The sequence below is a fragment of the Leopardus geoffroyi genome, chromosome D4, assembly GCF_018350155.1.
Source record: "Leopardus geoffroyi isolate Oge1 chromosome D4, O.geoffroyi_Oge1_pat1.0, whole genome shotgun sequence".
Taxonomy (NCBI): Eukaryota; Metazoa; Chordata; class Mammalia; order Carnivora; family Felidae; genus Leopardus; species Leopardus geoffroyi.
The window spans coordinates 81,843,387-81,870,962 of NC_059342.1; the positions used below are offsets into that span (position 1 = coordinate 81,843,387).

General features: G+C 40.1%; 2 protein-coding genes across 2 annotated transcripts; one reads left to right on the plus strand and one right to left on the minus strand.

The window, feature by feature from the left end:
• Window positions 1-6,582: 6,582 nt before the first annotated feature.
• LOC123592736 (olfactory receptor 1J4-like) lies at window positions 6,583-27,357 on the plus strand. Its single transcript, XM_045468071.1, has 3 exons — window positions 6,583-7,079; window positions 8,762-8,764; window positions 26,418-27,357. The coding sequence occupies exons 1-3, from the start codon at window positions 6,583-6,585 to the stop codon at window positions 27,355-27,357; spliced, it is 1,440 nt and encodes a 479-aa protein (XP_045324027.1).
• On the minus strand, window positions 12,703-13,650 carry LOC123592521 (olfactory receptor 1N2-like). Its single transcript, XM_045467643.1, has one exon. It carries the CDS (start codon window positions 13,648-13,650, stop codon window positions 12,703-12,705), a length of 948 nt encoding a protein of 315 aa, XP_045323599.1.
• Window positions 27,358-27,576: the final 219 nt, after the last annotated feature.

Sequence of the window (27,576 nt, forward strand, 5' to 3'; positions counted from 1 at the left end):
AAGAAAAAAGAAAAAAAAATGCAGTATAAAAATAAGCACAAGATTTAACGAGCTACTTCACACAAGAAGATACCCAAATGAAAAATGCCCATATTAAAAGGTGTTTGGGGCCCCTGGGTGGCTCAGTCAGTTGAGTGTCCAACTTTGGCTCAGGTCACGGTTTCTCAGCTTGTGAGTTTGAGTCCTGGGTCCGGCTCTGTGCTGGCAGCTCAGAGCCTGGAACTGTTTCAGATTCTTGTCTCCCTCTCTCTGCCCTCCCCCTTCACTCTCTGTCTCTGTATCTCTCTCTCAAATATAAACATTAAAAAAATGTTAAAAGATGCTCAAATTAAGTTAATATCAAATTAAAACCACAATAAGGTACTATTACACACCCATCAGCACTGCTAACACTCAAAAGACTAGCAATCTGGGTCTTACTAGAGCAACTAAAACCTTGTGCTACAAATGGAGGTTTATATTAGTATAAACCCCTGGAGTGCCATTAGGTATTATCTATAAATGTACGCCCCGAGACACAGCATTTCCATTCCTATGTACGTACTCCAGCAAACTGCATGTATATGCTTATTTATAAGATATTTACAAGATATCCATGGCAGCTCTATTCATAATAGTCTCAAACTAGAAAAAACCTAATTGCCCATCTACATTATAATTGATTAAAAATGGCAGTATAATCACATAGTGGAATTCTCAACAAAATCAGAATAAACCAAATACACACTAAACGTTGATGTAGCTCACAAATGGTAAATGAAATAAATCATTGAAAACTGAAAAATTGGTCTACATCATCAATTTCTCAATTTATCAATTTCTGCTCTACAAAAGACACCTTAGTTGCACTTTATGAGGAGAATAAGACACAGAAGGGTCAGAATACTGGCCATGATACTTGGGCCAAGACGATCTCAAGTTGGGATGAAAAAACAGATGCCTGCACCTTTTACCCAAGCTTCCTTCTGTGTTACAGATTGCAGTGACTGGGGTGACAGTAGCAAGCGCAGAGCAGTGCCTCTCAAGTAAATGGATGGGGGAACACCCTCTAAGGGTGTGCAGGTAGAACAGGAATCCCACTTGAAAGCAGCGATGCACCTTCTCCCCTTCGGGATTCAGAGATAATTAGTCCTCTGTTCCCACTAATGAGAATGCTGGAGCCTCCAAATCTGATAAATATTCCCACCATGGGCCCCCTCAGGCCCTCTCAGTTCCATTAATTGAGACTCCACAAATCTACCCTGCAGTTACCCACCACACTAGATTTCCTTTCCACTCCATAAGGGGTACAGGCTGAGTCTCCAGATGGGGCTGTGATACGACTTTGCATTGTCCAAGGAGAAAGTGTTTTGGCCACAGAACCCCACTGTTCAATAACGTGTGAGATTGGTTGAGATCGCTTGGGTAAGTGATGAATCAGACAGACCAGAGTTCAAGTCTGGGTTTTACTACTTACCAGCTGCTTCATTTGGGACAAATTCCTTCACCTCAGTTTCCTTATCTGAAAAACAGAGAATTCATCTTATAAGATAGTGAAAACACAGTGAGGTAAGTAAAGTCATTTTAGCACAGTGTGTCACAGATAAGCCAATTCTCATTAATTCTTCATACTATTGTGATCACTGAGACGTTTTGTAATTTACCCACAACTAAGAGATGACCCAGGTAGTTTTTACACCCAGATCCATACTCTTTTTTTTTTTTTTAATTTTTTTAACGTTTATTTATTTTTGAGACAGGGAGAGACAGAGCATGAACGGGGGAGGGTCAGAGAGAGAGGGAGACACAGAATCTGAAACAGGCTCCGGGCTCTGAGCTGTCAGCACAGAGCCCGACACGGGGCTCGAACTCACGGACCCCGAGATCGTGACCTGGCTGAAGTCGGACGCTCAACCGACTGAGCCACCCAGGCGCCCCCCAGATTCATACTCTTAAGCGCTGAGTCATTCTGCCCCCTGTTATGGGGAAAAAGACTCTAGAGAATGAATTGCACGAGAAAATCGGGAGGCAGCTACTCTATGTCTTTCTGAAATGCTATGCCTCCTGACTGCTCTTTTCTCCAAGTTTGTTCCAATGTTCCCTCTGCGGATCCATCTCCATTTCTGGTCCACTGTAACAAAGGTTCGTTTGCACACGGTGTGGTGGCCAGGATGCTGCTTCTTTTCCTAGTTCTACAGGAACTTCAATTTCTGTATGTATTTATGTCTTCAGATCCCAAACTAACTGGCTAAACTCTATACCACTAACTCCAAGTTTTTGAAAAGACAACCCGATTGACTCCGCTTGATTCAGGGGACTCCATGGTTCCATCATCTGTGGCCAGAGAGTCTGGGACATGTATTATGTAACTCTTCTTGCTGACTCTTCTCCTGCCACATGGGTTCTCCCACACCCAGGCCCTTTACCACCTTTGGACTTTCACATGTGCTAGGAGGTTTACTATCCTCCTGTTCTTTCTTCTGCCCCTGATAGAGCTCATTACTAGTTCAGGTCCCCAATTATCCTTAACTTTCTTAAAGAAATTCTCCCTGACCTCTTATCTAAATTAGGTCCTCCAATTATACTTTCTCAGTGATATTACCACACTTCTCCTTTTCAGTACTAATCAGAGTTTCTAACTACATATTCACTTGTTTAATTATTTATTGTCAGTCTCTCCAATTAGCCTGCGAGGCCAGGGACTGTGCCTATTCTGATTAACCATAAATATCCAGTGCCCACAGGCATTTCTGGCATAAGGTAGGCAACCGGTAGGTATTTGAATAGATGAAATATTGCAAACATGGCTCCCTAGACCCACTGTAGAGGCATTCTAAAGGATGAGTCTACTCCACATGGTTACACTCCCAAAGTAGTGGGAAAACCCAAAGTATTCCCAAAGTTGACAAATATCTGTAGTGCCCATGAGAAAGTAAAGATCTTCCTATCTTAGGAAGCAGAGTTGTATAATGGACTGACTTCCAGGTTTGGCAGAAAAGAGATCTTGGTTTGAATACTGACTTGTCCTCTTACTAGCCATATGATCTTAGGCTGGTCAGTTAGCCTCTCTGATCTGAAAATGTAAGGTAAACATACTTAGTACATGGGTGGTATAGATTAAATGATAGAAGTCATTGGCACACAGTAAACATATCATAAATAGCTTTTATACCTATGATTTTGTGAACGGGCCCTGAAAGCCTTTGCCTTTTTCATTCTCTCCCCTTCTGGGAATAACAGAGTTAGCCACATCTCTGGCACCTCCCTCCTAGTTTTCTGATGTTTCCAGGACATTACAGGGATTCTGCCTAATTTAAGAAATATTTTAGAGATCATTTCTCTGATTCTTCTAGCTGTACAGTTTTTAAATAGCCCCTGAGGGTAAAAGAAATCACCTTCATTCTTTTCTGTTCATTTTAGATACTTTTACTATTTGTACCTCTAGGGTACAGGTGCAGCCAGAGAAGTGAAAAGCCTTTTGCTACGCATCAGATCCATCACTTGTGGTTCCTTGAGAAAAGTCCCCTAAACTTTCTAAAGTGGAGCCCAAATCCGTCCACTTCACTCTATTTCCCCAGCTACTTTTCTGGGTCCCTCATGCGTTTCCTTACAGGCCTCCCCATTGGCATTCTGGCCCCTACAATCTTCCCCACAGCAGTGAAATACTCTTTCCATATTGTAGGTCAGATTATGGCTTCTGCTGCTTAAACACCCCCCATGCCCATGGCTCTCTGATGGTTCTGAGAATCTGCACTCTCTGGTCATTCCTGATCGCGCCCACCTCCTCACCCACCTCTCCTGCCACTCGCCTTTGCTCACTACACTTGACCCCACTTGCCTTCTTCCTGCTTCCCCAAATACATGTGCTCCTCCCACGTTTGCACTTATTGTTTCTTATCGGAAATACACTTCCCCCAATTCTTCACTTGGCTGGGCCTTTCTTATCCATTCCTCCTTGAGTCTTTTGTTGACCATGAAATTTAAAGGGATCTGCTAGTCATTGCTACATTTTGTTTTCACTTTAACACCTATTTTCTTTTTTAAAAAATTTTTAACATTTATTTATTATGGAGAGACAGAGAGAGACAGAGCATGAGCAGGGGAGGGACAGAGAGAGTGGGAGACACAGAATCCTAAGCAGACTCCAGGTTCTGAGCTGTCAGCACAGAGCCTGACACGGGGCTCGCACTCACAAACCGCGAGATCATGACCTGAGCTGAAGACGGACGCTTAAACCGACTGAGCCACCCAGGCGCCCCAACACCTATTTTCTTGTTTACTTAAGTGTTTGTTACATGGCTCCTCTGACTAGAATACTAACTACAAGAGGGCAGGAACCCTGCTGGATTCCTTACCATTGTTTTTCTGGTACTTGAGAGCAGGGACTGACACATAGTAAGTACTTGTTGAATGTGGAATGAATAAATAAGTTAGTCCTGGGTGCCTTATCAAAGGCAGACTGGTAAAGAGGTTTTTTTGTGTTTGTTTTTTTTTATAAATTAAATTCAAGTTAGTTAACGTACAGTGTTTTCTTGGCTTCAGGAGTAGAACTCAGTGATTCATCTCTTACATATGACATTCAGTGCTCATCTGGAAAAGTGCTCTCCTTAATGCCCATCACCCATTTAATGCCCATCACCCACCTCCCCTCCAGCAACCCTCAGTTTGCTCTCTGTATTGAGTCTTTTATGGTTTGCCCCCCACCCCGTTTTTACGTTATTTTCCCTTCTCTTTCCCTATGTTCATCTGTTGTGTTTCTCAAATTCCACATATGAGTGAAATTATATGATATCTGTCTTTCTCTGACTTATTTTACTAAGCATAATACCCTATAGTTCCATCCATGTTGTTGCAAATGGCAAGATTTCATTCTTTTTGATCGTCTAGTAGTATTCCATTGTATATACACATACCACATCTTCTGGATCCATTCATTAGTCGATGGACATTTTGGGCTCTTCCCATAATTTGGCTATTATTGATAGCACTGCTACAAACATTGGGGTGCATGTGCCCCTTTGAATCAGCAGTTTTGTATTCTTTGGATACATTCCTGGCAGTGTAATTGCTGGGTTGTAGTGTAGTTCTATTTTAAATTTTTTGAGGAAACTCCATATTGTTTTCTAGAGTGGCCACACCAGTTTGCATTCCCACCAGCAGTGCAAAAGGATTCCCCTTTCTCCACATCCTCATCAACATCTGTCCTTTCCTGAGTTGTTAATTTTAGCCATTCTGACAGGTGCAAGGTGGTATCTTGTTGTGGTTTTGATTTGTATTTCCCCGATGATGAGCGATGTAGAGCATCTTTTCACGTGTCTGGTAGCCATCTGAATGTCTTCTTTGGAAAAGGGTCTATTCATGTCTTCTGCCCATTTCTTAAGTGGATTATTTGGTTTTTGAGTGTTGAGTTTGGTAAGTTCTTTTTTTTTTCCAGTGAAGCAATGATATTTTTATTTTTATTATTTATTTTTATTCTTATTATTTTTAAATTTAAATTCAAGTTAGTTAAATACAGTGTAGTCTTGGCTTCAGAAATAGTACCCAGTGATTCATCTCTTACATATGATAGCCAGTGCACCTTCCCAAAAGTGCCCTCCTTAATATCCATCACCCGTTTGACCCATTCCTTCATCCATCTGCCCTCAATTTGTTCTCTGTATTTAAGAGTCTCTTAGTTCTTTATAGATTTTGGGTATTGACCCTTTATCGGATATGTCATTTGCAAATATCTTCTCCCATTCTGTTGGTTGCTTTTAGCTTTGTTGTTTTCCTTCACTGTGCAGAAGCTTTTTATCCTGATGAGGATAGTTCATTTTTGCTTTTTTTTCCCTTGCCTCTGGAGACATGTCAAGGAAGAAGTTGTTGTGGCCAAGATCAAAGAGGCTGCTACCTGTTTTCTCCCATAGGATTTTGATGGTTTCCTCTCTCATATTTAGGTCTTTCATCCATTTTGAATGAACTTTTGTGTATGGTGTAAATAAGTGGTCCAATTTCATTCTTCTGCATGTCACTGTCCAGTTTTTCCAACATCATCTGCTGAAAAGACTGCTTTTTTTCCCATTGGATACTCTTTCCTGCTTTGTCAAATATTAGTTGGCCAGATATTCGTGGATCCATTCTGGGTTCTCTGTCCTACTCCATTGATCTATGTGTGTGTGTGTGTGTGTGTGTGTGTGTGTGTGTGTGTGTGTGTGCCGGTACCATACTGTCTTTGATGATTACAGCTTTGTAATACAGCTTAAAGTCTGGAATTGTGATGCCTCCAGCTTTGGTTTTCTTTTTTGACATTGTTTTGTCTACTTATGGTCTTTTGGGTTCCATACACATTTTAGGATTGCTTTGATCACAGACTCTAAAGTCAGAATTACCAGATTTAAACTTTAAACCTCCATCTTTTTCTAGGTGACTCAATTGCTTAATCAATAAAATGGGCCCAACCATGACTATCTCATAGAGCTCTTTTGGATTTCAGTGAGGTACTGCATGTCTATTAATATTCTGATTCCATCTTTATTTATGTCTTTGTTTCCACCTAGACAATCTCAGGGCAGGAAAAGTTTCTGAAGGGTCATCCTCCATTTTCTCCTTAGTTACACCAGCAACATGAAACCAGGAAACCACACATTGAGTGTTTCTGAATTCCTCCTCCTGGGCCTGTGTGAGCAGCAGGAACAGCAGCCTCTCGTCTTTGGCATTTTCCTGAGCATGTACCTGCTCACTGTGCTGGGGAACACTGTCATCATATTGGCCATTGTCTCTGATCCACACCTCCACACACCCATGTACTTCTTCTTGGCCAACTTCTCCCTCACTGATCTGTGTTTAGCATCTACCACAGTCCCCAGGATGCTGGTGAACATCCAGGCCCAGAGGAATACCATCACCTATGCTGGATGCCTATCTCAGATCTACTTCTTCCTATGGTTCATCGGTCTAGATGTTTTCCTCCTGGCAGTGATGGCATATGACCGGCTTGTGGCTATCTGTCATCCCCTTCACTACACCTTGGTCATGACTCCCAGATATTGTACTGGGCTGTTGGTCATGTCCCTAACCCTCACTCAGTCATACTCTCTGACCCACACCAGTCTCCTGGCTCAGTTATCCTTCTGCACTGACAACATCATTCCCCACTTCTTTTGTGAACTTCTCCCCCTGATGAAGCTCTCTTGTTCCAATACTTACGCCAACCAGTGTGTGCTGATGTACTGGGGAGGGGCATTGACCATCTTGATCCCCTTGCTAATTATCATCTCTTATGTCCGCATTGTGGCTGCTATTGTGAGAGTCCCATCAGCTAGTGGGAAGTGGAAGGCCTTCTCCACCTGTGGCTCTCACCTCTCAGCGGTTTGCTTGTTCTATGTGTCTGCTATTGGGGTGTACTTCATTCCCTCCTCTGCTGATTCAGCCAGCAAGGACAGGGTTGCAGCAGTGATGTATGCTGTGGTGACCCCCATGCTGAACCCATTCATCTATAGCCTGAGAAACAAAGACATGAAGAGTGCCTTGGGGAGACTCCTGAGCGGAAGGGCACTGCGATCTCCATGAGGCCAAGGATGTCATTCTGGGAATGCAGGGGAGATCAACTTATAGAGTTATCCAAATCCTGCATCGGCCTCTTGCTAATTTTTCAACCTATGGCAAATTAAGTAACCTCAGTGAGCCACAGTTTGCCTGCTCATAAAAGGAGGTAATTAAATATTCTCTATCATGTTAACTACACTAAAATAAAAAATAATTTAAAATATATTCTCTATCATGCAGTGTTTCTGGAAGAATTAGGAGAAAAAATATGTAAATTTTCTCATTCTGGGTCTTATGCTTAGATTTTTATTACTTTTAATAATATTCAACATATTCCCTTGAGGTAAATATTTGCATTATACAGAAAAGAAAACAAAGGCTCAAAAACAGTGTGTGCGGGGGGGGGGGGGGGGGTTAAGTTAAATTACTTATCTGAAGTTACACAGCTAATATATGGCAGAGCCAGAATTTGAACCCAGATATCTGATTCCAAAATGCATACCTTAATGGTTACATGATGGCTAAATGGACATGAAATCCACATATTTCTCTCAATTACTAGTTTGCTTTCTTTTCTTGCTTCCCTCACATCATTCACATACACAGTTCCAATCAACAACTTCTCTCTATACTAGCAAATGACTTGAGGTTGGGGCAAGGCAAATCAGAAACTAGGATGGAAGAATGAACACTCTCAGAGATCCTGATACTTCGCCAAGGGAGCACACCCCCTGCTGGAGCATAAGTCTCTAGTTAGATATTCTGAAATAATCTATGAATAAAGCCACATGATCAGAGAGAAGGGTACTTGGACCACATTATGTGGGGCTGTCACCGAGTTTCTTTTATGGGGCCATTATTCTTCTGCACAGTGCCGACAATCTATGTTCAGATCTATTTTAAAATATATCAGTTTTATTATTGTATCTCCCTTAGGGATGCTGCTAAGGATTTGTCCTCACAAGGGGATAAAGATTTTTCAATAATCCACAGGAGAAATTTTGGAAACTTCAATGCACTCCATCCATTTCTTCCATGCATAATTGGAATTCTGAGATCCCACTGACAAATTCAGATTTTTAAAATAATTTTTAAGTGAAAATAAGACTTACACTAGAATCGGAAATACCTGGTTTATGTATCAGTTCCACTATTCACTGCTTGTATGTCTTCTAGATAGTTACCAACGCCCCTCTGTCTCAGTTTCCAAACATAAACAAGTGAGTAGTAATAGTAACTATAGTAACTATCATCTAAGGCTGTTGCGAGAAATTAAAAAGATAACACATGTAAACTGCTTAGCACAGTGCTTGACACATATGCTACAATCTTCAAGTTCTGCTTAAAACACAGCTCAAATGCAATTTTCTCTTCTCCCTCTGGATAGGTGAATCTAGAGGACTTCACTGAGGACGTAACATTTGTGATGGGTCTTAAAGTATGGGTATGTCATTGCAAAACAGAAAAGAGAAGTTTTTCAAGGCAGGAGGAACAGAATACAGAAAGGTATAAATTTGTGTAAAGAAAGGAAAATGAGAAGCTATAGCTCTGTAGGTGAGTTGAGATGGGGATGTAATGTTCCCAATCTTGGGATGTCCAATCATTTCCTGATGTAGTCAACTTTACAATGTATGCAGACTGGGTACTGCCACCTAAAATGGTCCCTGGCCATTAGTTCATTGGTCAGTGTATGCTTATGATTCAACTGATCTTCAAACACTAGAAGGCAAGAAGGATGGTGACATCAATATCTGGCTAGACTTCAGGTAGCAGGAAAAGTCAGGGATTTGCTGCTGGTATTGTAACCCTAGTTGGCATCACTAGAATGCATGGGTAGTAGCAGAGAATTGCAGGAGCATACCTCATTTAAGGAGAAGGTGGTCCAGAGCCATGAGATAGCCTTATTACTGAGACATATCTCCAATATCTTTTTAAAGCTGGAGGCTATTTTTCCTGTACCAGAAATTCACTCACTACGACTAGCTGCCAATCTCCTGAAGTTGCCTCACCCACTTGATGGGCTGCTGACTACAGACACATTAGTGAACCTACCCAAAACCACTAAAAGTATTACCCAGCTGAGCCAAATCTGAAGTGTTAACCCAAAGAAATGTAAACAAAGTAAATGGTTGTTGCTCTAAACACTAAGTCTGGGGAGCCTTTGTTACGCAGCACTTGGTAATTGATAAAGCTCTGCTTGAAGAAGATGATATACAAGATGGAAGTTGCTTTCTTTAGAATGTCTGCCTCTCTCATTTTCTCTAGACTAATAACTTGGAACAGATTTCAGCACAGCCCCAACATGAAATAACAGTCCCGGTTACAGGAGCATTTACTTGATTCATCAAAAGGGGAGTAGGATTTAGCAACACATACCACTCATAAGTGGAGGAATACAAATGGCTGGACAAGAAAGTTATGAAACATTTTCCTGGGTGGGGTCAAAGTGCACAATGCATGAGGACTCTCCTATGACCCAGGAGACAGGAACACCTGGAACAAGTTCTCACAGGCTGTTGGGATCATTGATAGGCTTGGACATGATGGCACTTACAGCAAATGGAATGTAGATGCTAGTACACCTTGTTAAAGTACTGAGGGAGAGGTCCGAATCTCAAAGATATGGCCATGTTAGAATGTATTTATAAGACCAGAGAACACACCACGCAACTATGTGCCCAAGACAGGACAGGAGATACTCCTTTCACTAAAGCAAGAAAGAACACACTAGTGAGGAGGACAACAGAATCACTGAGAAGTTGATTGGGGGCTCTTTCTCTTGGAACAGAATGAATAGAAAATGCTAACATGGAGCTTGGCTCCCTGGTATCAACAGGTCCAGGTGGCAGCACTTAACCATAAGAAGTAATATGAATGAAAATACCAAATATCAAAATCCATGGCAAGGCCAGATCTCCTATAGGGATTTGTTGAAGTAGCTAATAAATGGCTCTGTTTTTAGGGCTGAAGTAGAGGGGAAGCCAAAGAGGGTATTGCTTAAATTATAAATAAATAAATAAGTAAGTAAATAAATAAATAAATAAATAAATAAATAAATAAAACTATGTAGACACTGATGGTAGCTTTCACAATAAAGAATCATATTCCCTCACCCAGTTTTAAGACTTAAGACAGGGTGCAAGGGTCCAGCAGCAAGCCATCATACATGGGAAATGCTCTATTTGGGATTAGGGGCAAGCAGGTCCAGAAAGCACAAGCAAACAGAGATGGTCAGCACAGATCCCCATGTTCTCCACCTTTTTTTCAGTCTCTTTTCACTCCACACACATCATTAGTCACTGGGGTGGAAAACACTTGAACCTGGTTCATGGACAAAATCATAATACATTGTAATGAGCTGAAAATGGATGGATGTATACTGCCTGGAATGTACACTGTCATAGACAACCCCACCCAGGAGTGACTCTAAGGAAGGGAGGCAAGGAAAAATCCAGTGGGCACAGCATCCACTTGCTTATCATTTTTGCACAAGAGCAGAAGCCAAAGATAAGAATATAAACAGACTCTTTGGAAGTGATGAATCCCTTACTCTGATAATATTGTTAGTATAATTGAAAATCATGTGTCAAAGTAAACTAAACATTATTCAGAGATAGAACTATACATAGTATGTAGCAGGTCCAGAAGGACTTTTATGGAAAGGTAGCAAATTACAGCAAAGAATAAAAAAAATGAATAAGGTATACAAGGATTCAACCAGGGATAAGTATTCAGGAACTTCTTGCTGCTGTCAATATGCTCGATACCTCAATGATTTTTACCTTGATAGGGTAAATAATGAACTAAGTATTTTTATACCTTATTTTATCTGTCCTTTTGCTGCCATGAAGGATGTTCCACAATGGTATTCGCAAATTCGGTTGCACTAGGATCACCTGTTTTGTTTTGTTTTGTTTTGTGTCGTGTTGTTTTGTTTTTATAAAAAATATGAGGGTCCCTTCTCTAGAGAGTTCTAAAGCTCCAGGAAATACTAATTTGCAGCTAGAATTCAAAAGCACTGACAATGACAGAAAGCTACAAAGAGTAGAAGTGAGCAAGAGATGTTATGGAAACAGAACTGGGAAAGAAAAGTCAAGACCCATATTTAGAGAGACCACTACGAAACATTACCAAGGTTGGGCTGGCTTGGTTCCAACAACTTGCATGACCTCTATTCTAAATAGCCTGTCCCTGTAGAATCTTCACTTTCCTTTCTCCACCAGTTCAAGTGAGCTCACACATTAAGGCTCAATAAAATGTCATATGATGGGTAAAACTACCTGACCACCGTTGTGCAGATTATTTTTCTTCCTTCTGTGGTCCAACATTTGTCATGGCAGCTATCACCATCTGATTTGATTAACACTAACTTGAACACATGACTCTACCATGTATAGACAATATGGACAATATCTTATTTATTTTTACATTTTACCAATAGTGCATAGCACAGTACCTGGCACATGGTAGGTATCAACATATACATTCTAGCTTAATGTGACCATGTTTCTTGCCACAACCATTAGCATTGAAATCAGGATACGAAAGCATGCAACAGTTTGGACTCCAGAGTCAGACTAGAAATAAATTTCAATCCTTCTTTCCCCATTTACTATAGTCTCAATCTGTAAAAGGTGATAATTATAGTATTTAACCCAAGATCATTACAATTGGAGAACTAAATGGCATAATACATTTAGAGAGTTAAGAACATGGAATAAAATAGATATTAAGCTTTATGGAGAAATCATGATGACTGGACCTGTGTTACAGTTAATTGCATATATGTGCAACTACATACCATATGGAATTCTCTAAGATGAATTCCATAAAGGCATGGAATCAGTACCTCCTCTCCCTGACACAGTATTTGGCAAATGGGAGATTAATGAATTTGGTTGAATTGTAGGTTAAAAAAAGATTCACACCTTAGAATGACAGCAAACAAAAGAAGTTCTAATTGACCTTGCCCCTGTGTGGCTTAGCATCACCCTACACAAACACCAGGGAAATATTCACATTTATAGGACAGGACAAGTTCTTTATGAAATACACCAACCACATACATTGCTAGATCTAAAGCTTAAGAGAATGATTCTGGGTCATTTTTTTAAAACTTAAGCAAATATGATAAGGGATGATATTGCTTCATAAACACATGGGTTCTCCAGGGCGTAACTTCAAAATATGGATATAGGGTCAAATTCCCTGAGAAGAGAATGTATGAATTCCAAAAATCTTACTGAGTGCAGTCTTCATATCATTGTTCCTGAGACTGTATATGAAGGGGTTTAACATAGGAGTCACAACAGTGTAAAATACAGCTGCAATCCTGTCCTTAACCCCAGAGTGTGATGAAGGGGGAAACAGATAGACACCAATAGCTGTGCCATAAAACAAGAAGACAATGGTGAGATGGGAGCCACAAGTGGAGAAGGCCTTCTGCCTGCCAGGGGCAGATGAGACTCCAAGGATGGTGGACATGATGTATGCATATGACAAAATGATCAGGGAGAGAGGACCACTGAGTATCACGGAGCCCACAGTGAACAGGGCTACCTGGTTGGTGCTGGTGTCTGAGCATGACAGCTGCAGCAGAGGGACCACATCACAGAAGAAGTGATGGATGCTGTTGCCTGCACAGAAAGAAAGTCTAGCCATAAGCAAGGTATGTAGGAGGGCAGCAAGGTTGGTGAGAACCCAGCATGCTGCCAGAAGGACCACACAGACAAGAGGACTCATGAGCTTGGAGTAGTGAAGAGGCCTGCAGATGGCCACATAGCGGTCATAGGCCATCACCCCCAAGAGGAAGTCATCCAGTGCTCCAAACATCATGAAGAAATGCATCTGGGCCAAACACCCTTCATACGGTATGGTGTGACTATGTGTCTGGATGTTCACCAACATCTTGGGGACTGTAGTGGAAGAAAAGCAGGCATCAGCAAAAGAGAGGTTGGCCAGGAAGAAATACATGGGGGTGTGGAGGTGTGAGTCAAAGCCAATGGCCAGGATGATGAGAAGGTTTCCCATGACAGTGACCAGGTACATGCCCATGAAGATGCCAAATAGGAGAGGCTGCTGCTCTGGCCTCTCGGAAAGACCCAACAGAAGAAACTCAGTGACACTGGACTGGTTGATTCTGTCCATGCCACTACTCTTCCTGGAGGAAGAGAAGAGACAAGTCAAAAAGTGTTAAAAAAAAAAAAAAAGTTGGTGCTTCTATCCTTCTCTAAAAGAAACACCCTCACCCAATTCACATATGTCTTTACTCCAAGTTCCTGGACCTTCCCTCCAAGGTCTGCACATCATTCCTTACTCCTCAATCCACCCAAGAAAGGAGGCAAGCAGGCAGAGAGATTAAAATGCAAAAGAAAGGTGGAAAGATGAGTTTCAGGATACTTCCGTCAATGCTACATGTTCACTAAGATCCAAATACCCCAGCTTCCATGTCCTAAGCCCATCTAATTTGCAAGCAGTAAGAGCTGACATTTTGAACTGTAAGCACTACACAATGTGGCATCTAATTGAAAACCCATACATTTTATTACATATACTTCACAAATGAGTTTTTGAAATTCAGTGAAATTAAGTCACTTGCATAATATCACAAAGAAGGTAGTAAATACAGCATGGGGGGCCTGAAGCCATTTTTGGTGCCCTTAAACACCCTGAATCAAGGCTACCTTTACTTAAACTCTTCCTCTGCAGGAGGCAGACATAGGGGACTCTCTCTAAGGGTGTAGTTTCTACTGCCCATCTCAGGACTGGCAGAAACAGGAGGCAGGGGCTCCACCTGGGATCTTTTGTGGATCTCAGAGGGAAAAACATAACTGCCTTTTTTTTTGGAGCACTCACCTCATTTATCTAGCTCAGACAGAATTCACCATCAGAGATAAAATTCCCTGCACCTGTGTTCTCCCTTTTGGTGTCACAGGACCTTGATTTAGGCATGCAGGCTCTTCCTAGCCATAGCAAATGATAAATCAGAGGCCCCAGGGCTGTTGGGTATGTTGGGCCAGCCAGAGAGCAGCAACCTAGACTACAGCAGTGGAGGTGGGATGAGCCTTGTGCACGCTGTCACAGAAGTATTTCTAGGTTCTGGGTCCCAGGAGTAGGATTTTCCAGGCTGATCCCCAGGGACAAATATGAAGTAATTGCTCTACCTTCATGCTTCATCTCCCTAGGCCAACACTCACCAAGGAGTGTGGGAAGAGGGAATGCACAGCACATAGATGGTTTTGCATGTGATAAGCGTTGTCCCCAGGGATATGTGTGGATCCCTATTCTTCATGCACATATACCCACAGAAAATAACAATGACAAATCCCAGAGAAAGAGGAAATTTTGATTTCCAGAGTTACAATAACACAATATTCAAAATATCCGGTTTTTAGCAAAAAGGTTCAGGCATGTAAAGAAACAAAGATGTATTGCTGATTCAAGGGAAGAAAGAAATGAACAGAAACTGTCCCTCAGTTAAGTGCAGACTTTGGAGTTTCTAGACAAAGATTTTAAATCAACTGCCTTTAAAGAAATATACTCAAAGAGCTTAAAGGGATGTGGGAAGCAATATCTCAACAAATAGAGAATGTCTAAAGAATGATGAAAGTTTATGGGGCACCTGGGTGGCGCAGTCGGTTAAGCGTCCGACTTCAGCCAGGTCACGATCTCGCGGTCCGTGAGTTTGAGCCCCGAGTCGGGCTCTGGGCTGATGGCTCAGAGCCTGGAGCCTGTTTCCAATTCTGTGTCTCCCTCTCTCTCTGCCCCTCCCCCGTTCATGCTCTGTCTCTCTCTGTCCCAAAAATAAACGTTAAAAAAAAAAAAAAGAATGATGAAAGTTTAAAAAGAAACCAAACAGAAATGATAAAGCTGGAAAGCACAGGAATCAAAGGGATCAATTTATGAGAGGGGTTCAAGATCAGAGTAAAGCAAGCAGAAGAAAGAATCAGCAAACTTGAAGATAGATCACATGAAATCATCCAGTCTGAGGATCAGAAAGAGAAAAGAGTGAAAAATAAATAAGTAGACCCTAAAAGACCTATAAGACACCAGCAGGCATGCTGACATATGAATATTGGGAGTTCAAGGACAGAAGACAGAGAAAAAGGAATAAAGAATATTTCAAGAAATAAAGTTCAAAAACATCCCAGATATGATAAAAGTCATAAATCTACACATCTAAGAAGTTCAATAATCTTCAGTTGGATAAACTCAGAGAAAGCCACATTGAGACACATTATAATCAAACTGTTGAAATACAAAGACAAAGAGAAAATCTTAAAAGTGGAAAGAGAGAAGCTAACCAGTATGTAAAATCAATCCTTGATAAAATTAGCAGTTGATTTCTCATCAGAAACCACGGAGACCAGAAAGCACTGAGATAATACATCTAAAGTGCTGAAAGAAAAAAATTATCAACCAAGACTTCTATATCTGGCAAAAAAAAGTGAAGGAGAAATTTAAATATTTTCAAATAAAAAAATAGGGAATTTGTTCAGATAGAACTTCCCTATAAGAAATGCTAAAAGGAGTCCTCCAGGCTGAAATAAAATGATCAAGAAAAACATCATATGATTTCACTCATATGTGGAACTTAAGACACAAAACAAATGATCATGGGGGGAAAGGTGGGGAAGGGATGGTTTAAATAGGTGACAAGTACTAGGTTTTGTATGGAAGTGTTGAATCACTAAACTGTACAACTGAAGCTAATATTACATTATATCTTTACTATTTGGAATTTAAATAAAAGCAAAATGAAAATAAAATTTTAAATAACTCAAAAAATAAAATAAAATAATCCCCAAAAAATAAAGAGTATTTAGAAAAGAAAGATAGAAAGATAGAATGATGGATGAACGAATGAATGAATGAAAGAAAGAAAGAAAGAAAAAGAAAGAGGAAGGAAGGAAGGAAAGAAGAAAGGAAGAGATATTTTCCAAAGAAAACATCCAAATGGCCAATTAACACAGGAAAAGATGCTCATTAGTCATTAGGAAAAGGCAGATCAGAAGGAAGGAAGGAGAGGAGAAAGGGAGGAAGGGGGAAGAAGAAAGGAAAAAAGAAAGAAAGATCCTAGATGGCAACTCACCACCATATAAAGACATAAAGGCCACTGGTAAACGCAACTACATAGGTAAATATAAAAGCAAGTATTCTTGAACTTTTTTTCAACTCTTCTTTTAGTTTTCTATGATTAAAAAACAGATTCATACAACAATAACTATAAATCTATGTCAATGGGCACATGATGTATAAAGATGTCATTTGTGAAGATAACAATATAAAGGGGGAGGGATAAAGATATATAAGACCAGAATTTTTGTATGCTATTGATACCAATTCAAACTAGATTGAGTTTAAGATGATAATTGTAATCTTCAAGGTAACTAGTGAGAAAATGAATGATATATACAGAAGAAAATTAAAGGAAAATCAAAAAGATAACACTAAAAAAATTAAACACAAAGAAAGGCAGTAATGGAAATTTTAGGAATAAAAAAATATATAAAGCATATACAAACCAAACTGTAAAATGGTAGAAGTGAGTTCTTCCTTACCAGTAACTATCATAAGTGTAAATGGATTACAATCTTGAATTAAAAGGTAGAGGTTGGCAACTTAGACTTAAAATAAAGCATGATCCATCTGTATACTGTCTATGAAACTAACTTTAAATCCAATGGCACAAGGGAAAATAAAAGAATGGAAATAGATATTCCATACAAACAGTAGCCAAGCAAAATTTGACAGAACTACAAGACAAACTACCCCAATTAAAAAATGGCCAAAAGACTTGAATAGATATTTTGCAAAGAAGACATTCAAATGGCCAATTAACACATGAAAAGATGCTCAACATCATTAGTGTTTAGAAAAACGCAGATCAGAAACCACTATGAAAATACAAATCAAAATCATCATTTCATAACCACTAGGATGGCCATAATTTTTTTTTAATGGAAGGTGACAACTGTTGAAAGGGACGTGGAGAAACTGGGACCCTCGTATATTGCTGGTGGGATGCAACTGGAGTGGTCACTGCGGAAAATAGTTTGGTTCTTTCTCAATGACTTAAACAGAGAATTACCATATGATCTATCAGTTCCACTTCTAGGTATATATCCAAAATAATTTAAAACAGATAATAGAACAAATATTTGTACAAAAATGTAGCAACTCCATTAACAGTGGTCATACTGTGGAAATAATCTCAATGTCCACCAACAGATAAATGGATAAACAAAATGTAGTATATATGTACAGTGGAATATTATATGGCCACATAAGGGAATGAAGTACTGATTCATGCTATACAACATAGATGAACCTTGAAAATATCATGCCTGGTGAAAGAAGGCAGACACAGAAGGCCACATATTGTATGATTCTGCTTATATTAAATATCCTGAATAAGCAAATCTATGGTGATGGAAGAAGATTAATGGTTGTCATAGACTGTGGAGAGGAGGGAATGGGGAATGACTTCTTAATGAGCACATGGTTTCTGTTTGGGGGGATGAAAAAGTTCTGGAACCAGACAGTCATGATGGCTGCACAACATAATGAATGTACATAACATCACTAAATGGTATACTTTAAAATAATAAAAATGGTAACCATTTTATGTGTATATTTCAGCTATAAGTAAAATAAAATGAAGAGGAAATAATAAAATGTACATACATATCTGCTCATTTGAACATAAAGAACTACAAGAATAATAAATCAGAAATAAATGAGTTTGAAATTGACTCCCCACCCCATTCTTTTCAGTAGGTTCCCTAATCTCTTGACTCAATGATGACTGAGGAACCTCTCCTAACCTTCCTACTCTTTCCTTGTCCATCATGCTTTTAGTTACAAATCAGAGAAGCTGATTCTAGCAGATGTGGGCATTTCTTCAAATATAGAAAGTATTTAAAAGACGATGGGTCTAAACCTCTAGGACACAGCAAAGGCAGTCATAAGAGGGAAGCATATAGCAATCCAGGCCTTCCTAAAGAAGGAAGAAAGGTCTCAGATACACAACATAACATTATACCTCAAAGAGCTGGAAAAAGAACAGCAAATAAAATCCCAAACCAGCAGAAGACAGAAAATAATAACAATTAGAGCATAAATCAATGCTATCAAAACCAAACCAAACCAAACCAAACAAAAAAACAGAATAGGTCAACGAAACTAGGAGCTGGTTCTCTGAAAAAATTAACAAAATTGATAAACACCTACCCAGTTTGATCAACAAGAAAAAGCAAAGGACCCAAATAAATAAAATCAAGAATGAAAGAGGAGAGATCACAACCAACACTGCAGAAATACAAACAATAATAAGAGAATATTATGAGCAGTTATATTCCAATAAAATGGGCAATCTGGGAGAAATGGACAAATTCCTAGAAACATATACACTGCCAAAACTGAAACAGGAAGAAATAGAAAATTTGAACAGACCCATAACCAGTAAAGAAATCAAATTAGTAATCAGAAATCTCCCCAAAAAACAAAAGTCCAGGGGCAGATAACTTTACAGGGAAATTCTACTACACATTTAAAGGAAGAGTTAACACATATTCTTTTGAAGCTGTTCCAAAATATACATATGGAAGGAAAACTTCCAAACTCTTTCTATGAAGCCAATGTTATCTTGATTCCAAAACCAGACAAAGACCCCACTTAAAAGGAGAACTGTAAACCAATTTCCCTGATGAACATGGATGCAAAAATCCTCAACAAGATACTAGCCAACCGGATCCAACAATACATTAAAAAAATTATTCACCACGACCAAGTGGGATTTATATCTGGGATGCAGGGCTGGTTCAATATCCACAAAACAATCCATGTGATTTCATCACATCAGTAAAAGAAAGGACAAGAACCACATGATCCTCTCAATAGACGCAGAGAAAGCATTTGACAAAATACAGCATCTTTCTTGATAGAACCCTCAAGAAGGTAGGGATAGAAGGATCATATCTCAAGATCATAAAAGCATATATGAAAGACCCACTGCTAATATCATTCTCAATGGGGAAAAACTGAGAGCTTTCCCCCTAAGGTCAGCAACATGACAGGGATGTCCACTGTCACCACTGCTACTCAACATAGTATCGGAAGTCCTCAGCAATCAGACAACACAAAGAAATAAAAGGCATCCAAATCAGCCAGGAGGAAGTCAAACTTTCACTCTTCACAGATGACATGATACTCTATATGGAAAACCCAAAAGATTCCACCAAAAAACTGTTAGAACTGATACATGAATATGACAAATATCACATGACTTCACTTATATGAGGAATTGAAGATACAAAACAGATGAACATAAGGGAAGGGAAGCAAAAATAATATAAAAACAGGGAGGGGGACAAGACATAAAAGACTCTTAAATATAGAGAAAAAACAGCGTTTCTGGAGGGGTTCTGGGAGGGGGATGGTCTACAAGGGGCATTAAGGAATCTACTCCTGAAATCATTGTTGTACCATATCTGACTAACTTGGATGTAAATTAAACAAATAAATTTCAAAAAAAAGATGATGCATCTAAATTCAATGTGCTATCCTGAATTGGATCCTAGAACAAAAAAAGGGCATTAATGGAAAAACTGGTAAATTTATCAATGTTAATGTCTTAGTTGTGCTGATGTACCATGGATGTGTAAGATATTAACAACAGGAGAAGCTGGGAAAAGCACATAGGAAGTCTCTGTACTACTTCTGTAACTTTTCTGGTATCTAAGATTATTCCACAATAAAATTTTGACTAAAAATAACAAACTAATGAATTTGGTTACCTACAATGGGTGGGTGGGAATGAGGTGGGAAAGTTGAGAAGATGAGCACACCTATTTGTATGGTTTTTACTGTGTTATCTTTCAATTTCTCAAATAAATAAGCAGGAATGAACAAAGCAAAGCGGAGTGAAAATAAAACAATTAATCTAACATTTCAAATGACATGATCAGACAGAAAGGGAAGATCAAATAACTCAGGTAATTCTAGATACAAGCCCATTGGGTGGTTGCTCATGAATGAGCCATCATTTTTAAAGACAGGGAGAGAAAGAGAGAGAGAGAGAGAGAGAGAGAGAGAGAGAGAGAGAGAGAAACAACAGCCATTGTATGGTGTATGAGGTCTGCATTCCCAAGAACAGTCAGGATATCTCACCAGATCCTTATATACCACTGCCACTGCTACTTTCCATGCCTCGGTGGCAACAACGTGTCCTGTGGCACAAATAATGACAAAAAGTGGTCCTGAAGGCTTCTTACCTATGCCCAGATCTCGTTTCTCAAAATACATGCCAGGCCATTATTGAAAGGGCAATGGATGCCTAATTTAAGGATGCATGCAACAAGTCTCTCTGGAGTTATTTTATCTCCAAATGATGCCAATACAGTAGCATCTTTTCTGGATCATTGAGTCCCTCATCTTTCAACTATGTTTATACATTTCTGTGAATCCCCAACCAACAAGGTTTTATGCCTTGAAGTTCTAACGTCAGCCCAAGATTATTGTAAACCCAGTGATATCCATGACCTCACCCTCAACCAACACCATGACAGCCTGAAGGACCATCAGATGACATCAGACCCACAAGTGGACTCATTCCTGATGATGGCATCAGACATACAGCTGGGCTTACCTGTGATGGTGACCTTGATCTACCCACTGGACTCATCCAGTTCTCATGTCCCTTGTAAATCTCCTATCCAATGTTCCCTTCACCTTCTAAACACTCTCCTGCTTTTCATATCCTTTCTTTCCCAGTTCAACCCCAACCATCACAAGCTACTCCCTTCCCCTTCCATCCTTGCATTTTCTGCTCCTTCCTCAGATGTCTGCACTTCTAGCCCCCATCTCTGATATACAACCAGCACTGAAGGATGCATTATAAAATAATTGTTATGTAAACCTTACTGAGCAAATAGCCATATTTTAAAGGATATGAATTGTTGGGTATGCCATAAGGCACCCTCTCAACTGCCTGGCCATGTTGTAGCCTATCAAAATGATCTTAAAGAAACCTTCACAATAACACAACCCAGCCCCTATATATCTGATGGTCCACATCTCTGAACCTAAACCTTGTTTTTCTCCTGGTCTTTCCTTTAAAATACTAACTCCAACTATCCAGAATAGCCCCATATTATGTCTTGATTAAAATGCTTACTGGAAATTTAGTAGTTCTTCATTGCCCATGCCAAATTCTCAGTCTAAGCTTCTAGTCCATGAGGGATATGCTCTTCTTCTCCACTATCTCTTACTCCTGCACTAATTTCTTCCTCTCTAACCCAGGCCTCTCTTCATAATTTGACTTGTACTGTCTGCATTTTGGACTCATACTCCAAAACAAAACCCACCAATTTTATTCTCACCACCAAGTATGTTATATTCTTGTCAACTGCCCTCATTCTGCTGACCACAATGGAGGTCACTGGTGCTGCCTTGGAGGCCACCATATTATGCAACATAATGAAAGAATTATGCCAGTCAGGAAATGTCTAAAATAATATCCATATATATGATTCAAACTGCCACAGCCCTGGGAGCCCTGAATGAAAGACAATGATCCCTGGCAACAATGGTTGCTAATAGTTGCCTAGCCTTAGATTATCTAATGACCAGCCAAGAGGACATTTTTTCCCATAAGGGCACTTATTATTGCATGCTGACAAATAATACAGGCAAAATTTCTCAGATAGCACAATACATAGTCTGTTTCTCCAGCAGAAACTTTTCTCCACTCCCACCCCTTTACCATTACAAATTCCCAAACCCATTCTCTCTGCTTTGTCCAAGCCAACTTGTAGCTTGTACCCACCCAGATTCCTCAAGAATCCTTTGTGCCTCATTCTTTCTTTTAAATTCTCTTCCTATGTGAAGTGTCATCAGCCCTGACTTCTGAACCAAAGCATGTACCTCCTGATAATATGCACTGTCGTAGGCTTATGAAAGATCTATAGTTAGAATCTTCAATACACACACACATACACACACATGCACACACGCATATGCACACACAAACATGGTGAAATGTTAGCTTTTGTAAAAGAGTATGGGTGAAGGGCGTAAGAGAATTTATTCTATCATCTTTACAACTTTTTTCTAAGCATGAAGTCATTTTTAAAAATAAATTTTAAAAAGTTGAATCCCAGCTGGAACCAAGCCCCAAAAATATTTGAGCTTGGAACTGTGCCCAAGAAGAAACAAGTCCAAGACATCCCTGGCATTAGAGACACTGTCCCTTGTGACTCCAGTCCCCTCTGGCTCTTGGACATGATGTTCTCCATATGGCAGGAAGAAATTGGCCAGTTAACCCACAGTGGCTCCTCCTTTACTATGAAGAGAAGCTGAGAATTTGGCAACAGTCTGGAAGAAGTGTCTGAACTCACGGATGACGAGCACAGGTCAGAAGGAGCTGGAAATCTGCACGTGGCGATGGATCTGCCTATATACTTGTGGGTTTGTGTATGAGCATCTCTGTGTTCATGACTGTGTGTGTGTGTGTGTGTGTGTGTGTGTGTGTGTCTACATGCATTGTATATGCTTGTATACCTGTTGTTTGGTAGTTGGCTGTGTGTGCACTACATAACTGATTCACAGCCTGATTCTTTTCTTCAGTTAGTTAGACCCAATCTGGGCTGTGTTTTAGTGCATAAGTTATCAGCCTCCAACATGTGATTAGGGACTTCTGATTCATATCTGCGATCTTCAATATTTGCCTCTATTGTCATGACAGTGGCATTCTCCCAATGGGGTGATGGGCATCACAACTGAGTGATGAGAACTCAGCATTAGGAGTAAGACTGTTGTCTCCACTGCTGGGGAAAAGGATATCCAACCTCTTCAAGGAACCAAAGTTAGAAGGGGCCCAAATCTGTCCTCAGCAGCATGTGCTAGAGTGCATGCAAGATGTTTGTGAGTGACAACTTGTATGTGAGAGCAGGAATGTGTATTGTTTCCTTTGTCTGTGTGTCTGTTACCATGTGTATGTTGCCATGTGTATGGGTTGTTGGTGGTGGTTTAATGATGATGCCTGTCACTGAATAGGCTTAATTTCCCCATGATGACTGACTGCCTTCACTGGGAAGGGGCCATCACTTCAGTGATGGGAGTGGGCATGCTGCTGGTAGAGAGTGACTAAGTGTGCATGTGTTGTTGGTGCATGTTTCTTGTGAGATTTCGAAATTGTGTATGGCCTTGTGTGTTTTTGGTGATGTGTATGCATAGTGATGAGTTATGTATATGTGAGTTGTGTATTTTACCAGGTATGATATGCTTGTATGTTAATGGTGCATTGTGAATGTATTTGTGGGTGATACATAATTGCATATTATGTACATCCTGCCTTGTGTGTTATTCATGACTTGTATGTATATTAGTATTTATGAAATAAACCACATACTGGCTATCTTTCTCTTACAATGGGACTCAGACACAGGTGACTGAAATCTTCAAATCAGCAGTGCGTGTGTCTGTGTATCTGTGTGTGTGTGTGTGTGTGTGTGGTGTTTGTATGTGTGTTTGGAGACTTCTGATTTGCACTCATGACTTCAATTAGTTCCTTAAGTGACCTCCTTCTCATGGACATAACCACTGCTCTAAGTGACTATTTCCTAAAAAGGGTCTGTTATCATTTTCATATACCTGTGTGAGTCAGTAGCTCAGAGTTTTGTAACCCTTGCACATTCACTTAATGTCCCAGGCAAAGGAATGTTAGGCATGTTGCTGAGTGAAGTTAGAGCACAGAGTCTCACCAAATGGCGGCGAGACCTTAGGAGAGTCATTCAACTATTTGGCCTCGGTTTACATATCTAGAAAATGGAGGCTTACAGGCCCTCTGTAAGTATTTATGGCTTGAATAGAAGTTAATGTATGTGAGAGCCTTTTGTCAACTGGAAAATATATAAATATAAATGACAGAGATTATCCAGACAAGCACCAAGAAAATTTTGGGCAACCCTAAAATAACATACTGTCTCTGGCACTCACAACCAGCGAAAAGAGAGATTTCCATGTTAAAAGCATAAGTGATGATCACACAATATTAAGTTGAACTATATGAGGTAACCAATATTTGATCCATAGAAAATGGCAATTAAAGAAGTAGGACAATAGTTCAATATATATATTTATTTATAGGGATATATATATGTACTGTATTCATATATATATCCATACATATGGGGTGTATACATATATATATATACATATATACACACACACACATATATGTATATATATGTATACACACACACACACACACACATACAGTTGACCTTTAAACAGCATGGGTTTGAACTGCACAAGTTCACTTACACATGGATTTTTTTGATAAATACAGTACCATACTATAAATGTGCTTTCTCTTCCTTATGATTTTCTTTTTTTTTTTTTTAATTTTTTTTTTCAACGTTTATTTATTTTTGGGACAGAGAGAGACAGAGCATGAACGGGGGAGGGGCAGAGAGAGAGGGAGACACAGAATCGGAAACAGGCTCCAGGCTCTGAGCCATCAGCCCAGAGCCCGACGCGGGGCTCGAACTCACGGACCGCGAGATCGTGACCTGGCTGAAGTCGGACGCTTAACTGACTGCGCCACCCAGGCGCCCCCCTTATGATTTTCTTAATAACATTTTCTTTTCTCTAGCTTGCTTTATTGTAAGAATACAGTATATAATACACATACAAAGTGTGTGTTAATCAACTATTTGTTATTGGTAAGGCTTCTGGTCAAGAGTAGGCTATCTATTAGTAATTAAGTTTGGGGGGAGTCAAAAGTTATATGACTGTGCATGGGAGTCAGCACCCCAACCCTCATGTTATTTAAGGGTTGACTGTATATCTCATATATATGTGTATGTGTGTGCATGTGTGTGCATGTGTGTGTGTGTGTGTGTATATATATATTCCCATATGTATGTCTACATATATTCCATCTGAGTATATGTATATGCATAGATGGAATGTAGAGATAGATGGAATATATATGTATACAAACACTCCCATCTGTGTGTGTGTGTGTGTGTGTGTGTGTGTGTGTGTATCCCCTTATGTATATATGGACATACATGTATCCTATTTCTAACAGCAACTTGTTGCCTATGGAACAATTTCTTAATGGCTTAAATGAGAAAATTACCCTAATTTTTAGTGAAACAGCAAAGATTTTATCTGATAATGGAAGGCTGATGTGTGTATTTAATTAGGAAACATAAGTAAAGCCTTTAAGCATAGTGCCTGGTACCTAGTATAACCCCCCAAATGTTCACCATTATTATGGAAGATTGTTTGAGAGGTATTCTGGTTTAGGAGTTGTTCTGGCATTCAGGTGGGGTTTGAATGACCCCCCATTTCTAGAGTGCTGGTGAGCTTACAGCTGTAGATGAGTGTGATCCAGCCAGGTCCACAGGAGGAATGTGACAACACTCCAACAAGGCCACCTCAGTGATGGCATCGCATGTCACTTTAAGGCAGAAACAACTGAATCTAGTTTGCCAAGGACCATCTACTACTTCTGCCACAGTGAACTGTTTTCGTTTGGCTCTGTCTCGGTGTCATAAATTATCCCAGTATATGGGACCTTGCTTTTCTTGTCCACCACTACATTCTCAGTACTTAGCAGAGGGCCAGGTTCAATCTCAACATTCAGTAAATAATGGTCAAATAAACAGTGAATGCTCTCTTGTTTCTGTGCAATGAGGTCTTCTTGGCTGCTTTTGGTTATAATGTTTTCCTAGAGCCAGACTGGGACAGAGTACAGATGCATGCATCCACAGGTGTGAGAAATTAATAGGAATGTAGTTTAAAATGCATTGTCTTCTCAGAATATTACAGTATGGAATGTGTCCCTATCATTCTTCCTGATATTTCCAATCCTCCTTTATCCCCAGCACGTAAAAGCACAGCATGAGGCCTGAGAACCAGAGCAGTGAGTTCCTTCTCCTGGGGCTCCCCATCCGGCCAGAGCAGCAGGGCATGTTCTTCACCCTGTTCCTGGGCATGTACCTGACTACAGTGCTGGGGAACCTGCTCGTTATCCTGCTCATCAGGCTGGACTCTCGCCTTCACACCCCCATGTACTTCTTCCTCAGCCACTTGGCCTTCTCTGACATTTCCCTTTCATCTGTCACAGTTCCAAAGATGCTCATGAACATGCAGACTCAGCAACAATCCATCCCCTATATGGGGTGCATTTCACAGGTGTATTTCTTTGTATTTTTTGGTTGCCTTGACAACTTTCTTCTCACAGTGATGGCATATGACAGGTATGTGGCCATCTGTCACCCTCTCCACTACACCACCACCATGAGGGAGGAGCTGTGTATCATCCTAGTGGCTGGATCCTGGTTCTTCTCTTGCATCCAAGCTCTTTTGCACACCCTCCTCGTGGACCAGTTGTCCTTCTGTGCAGGGACTGTCATCCCACACTTCTTTTGTGATCTTGCTGCTGTGCTCAAGTCTTCCTGCTCAGACACCTCTTTCAATGAGCTGCTTATCCTCACTGAAGGAGGATTGATCCTCATTCTACCATTGACTGGTATCTTGGGCTCATATATCCATATGGCAGGTATCGTTCTGAAGGTCCCTTCCTTCAAAAGAATCTCCAAAGCCTTGTCTACATGTGGCTCCCATCTCTTTGTGGTGTGTTTATACTATGGTACAATTGCAGGTGTTTACTTTTTCTCTTCATCAGGCAACTCCCAAGACAAGGACATAATTGCTTCTGTAATGTACATGGTGGTCACCCCTATGCTGAACCCCTGCATCTACAGCCTGAGGAATAAGGACATGAAACATGCTCTTCAGAAAATTTTTAGAGTCAAGGACCCTCTTTGGTATGGTTAATTTAACCCCGTTGTCATGAGCACTCATTGGGCTATAAACATGTCTCCTTTAAAAGTTGTGACTTGGACAGCTCTTACTGCTGACACCATTCTTCAACTGATCTCATTTTATGTTTCCTCTTATCTTTTTCTTCACCTGATTTTCCCCCTACCTGTTCTCTGAATTCTGTCTATTAATGTTTCTATAGGGAAATCCCAAGTCCTCCTATGATGTTCACTG

Coding starts and splice junctions, on each gene's coding strand:
- LOC123592736 (XM_045468071.1), top strand. CDS start 6,583: ATGAAACCAGGAAACCACACATTGAGTGTTTCTGAATTCCTCCTCCTG.
- LOC123592521 (XM_045467643.1), bottom strand. CDS start 13,650: ATGGACAGAATCAACCAGTCCAGTGTCACTGAGTTTCTTCTGTTGGGT.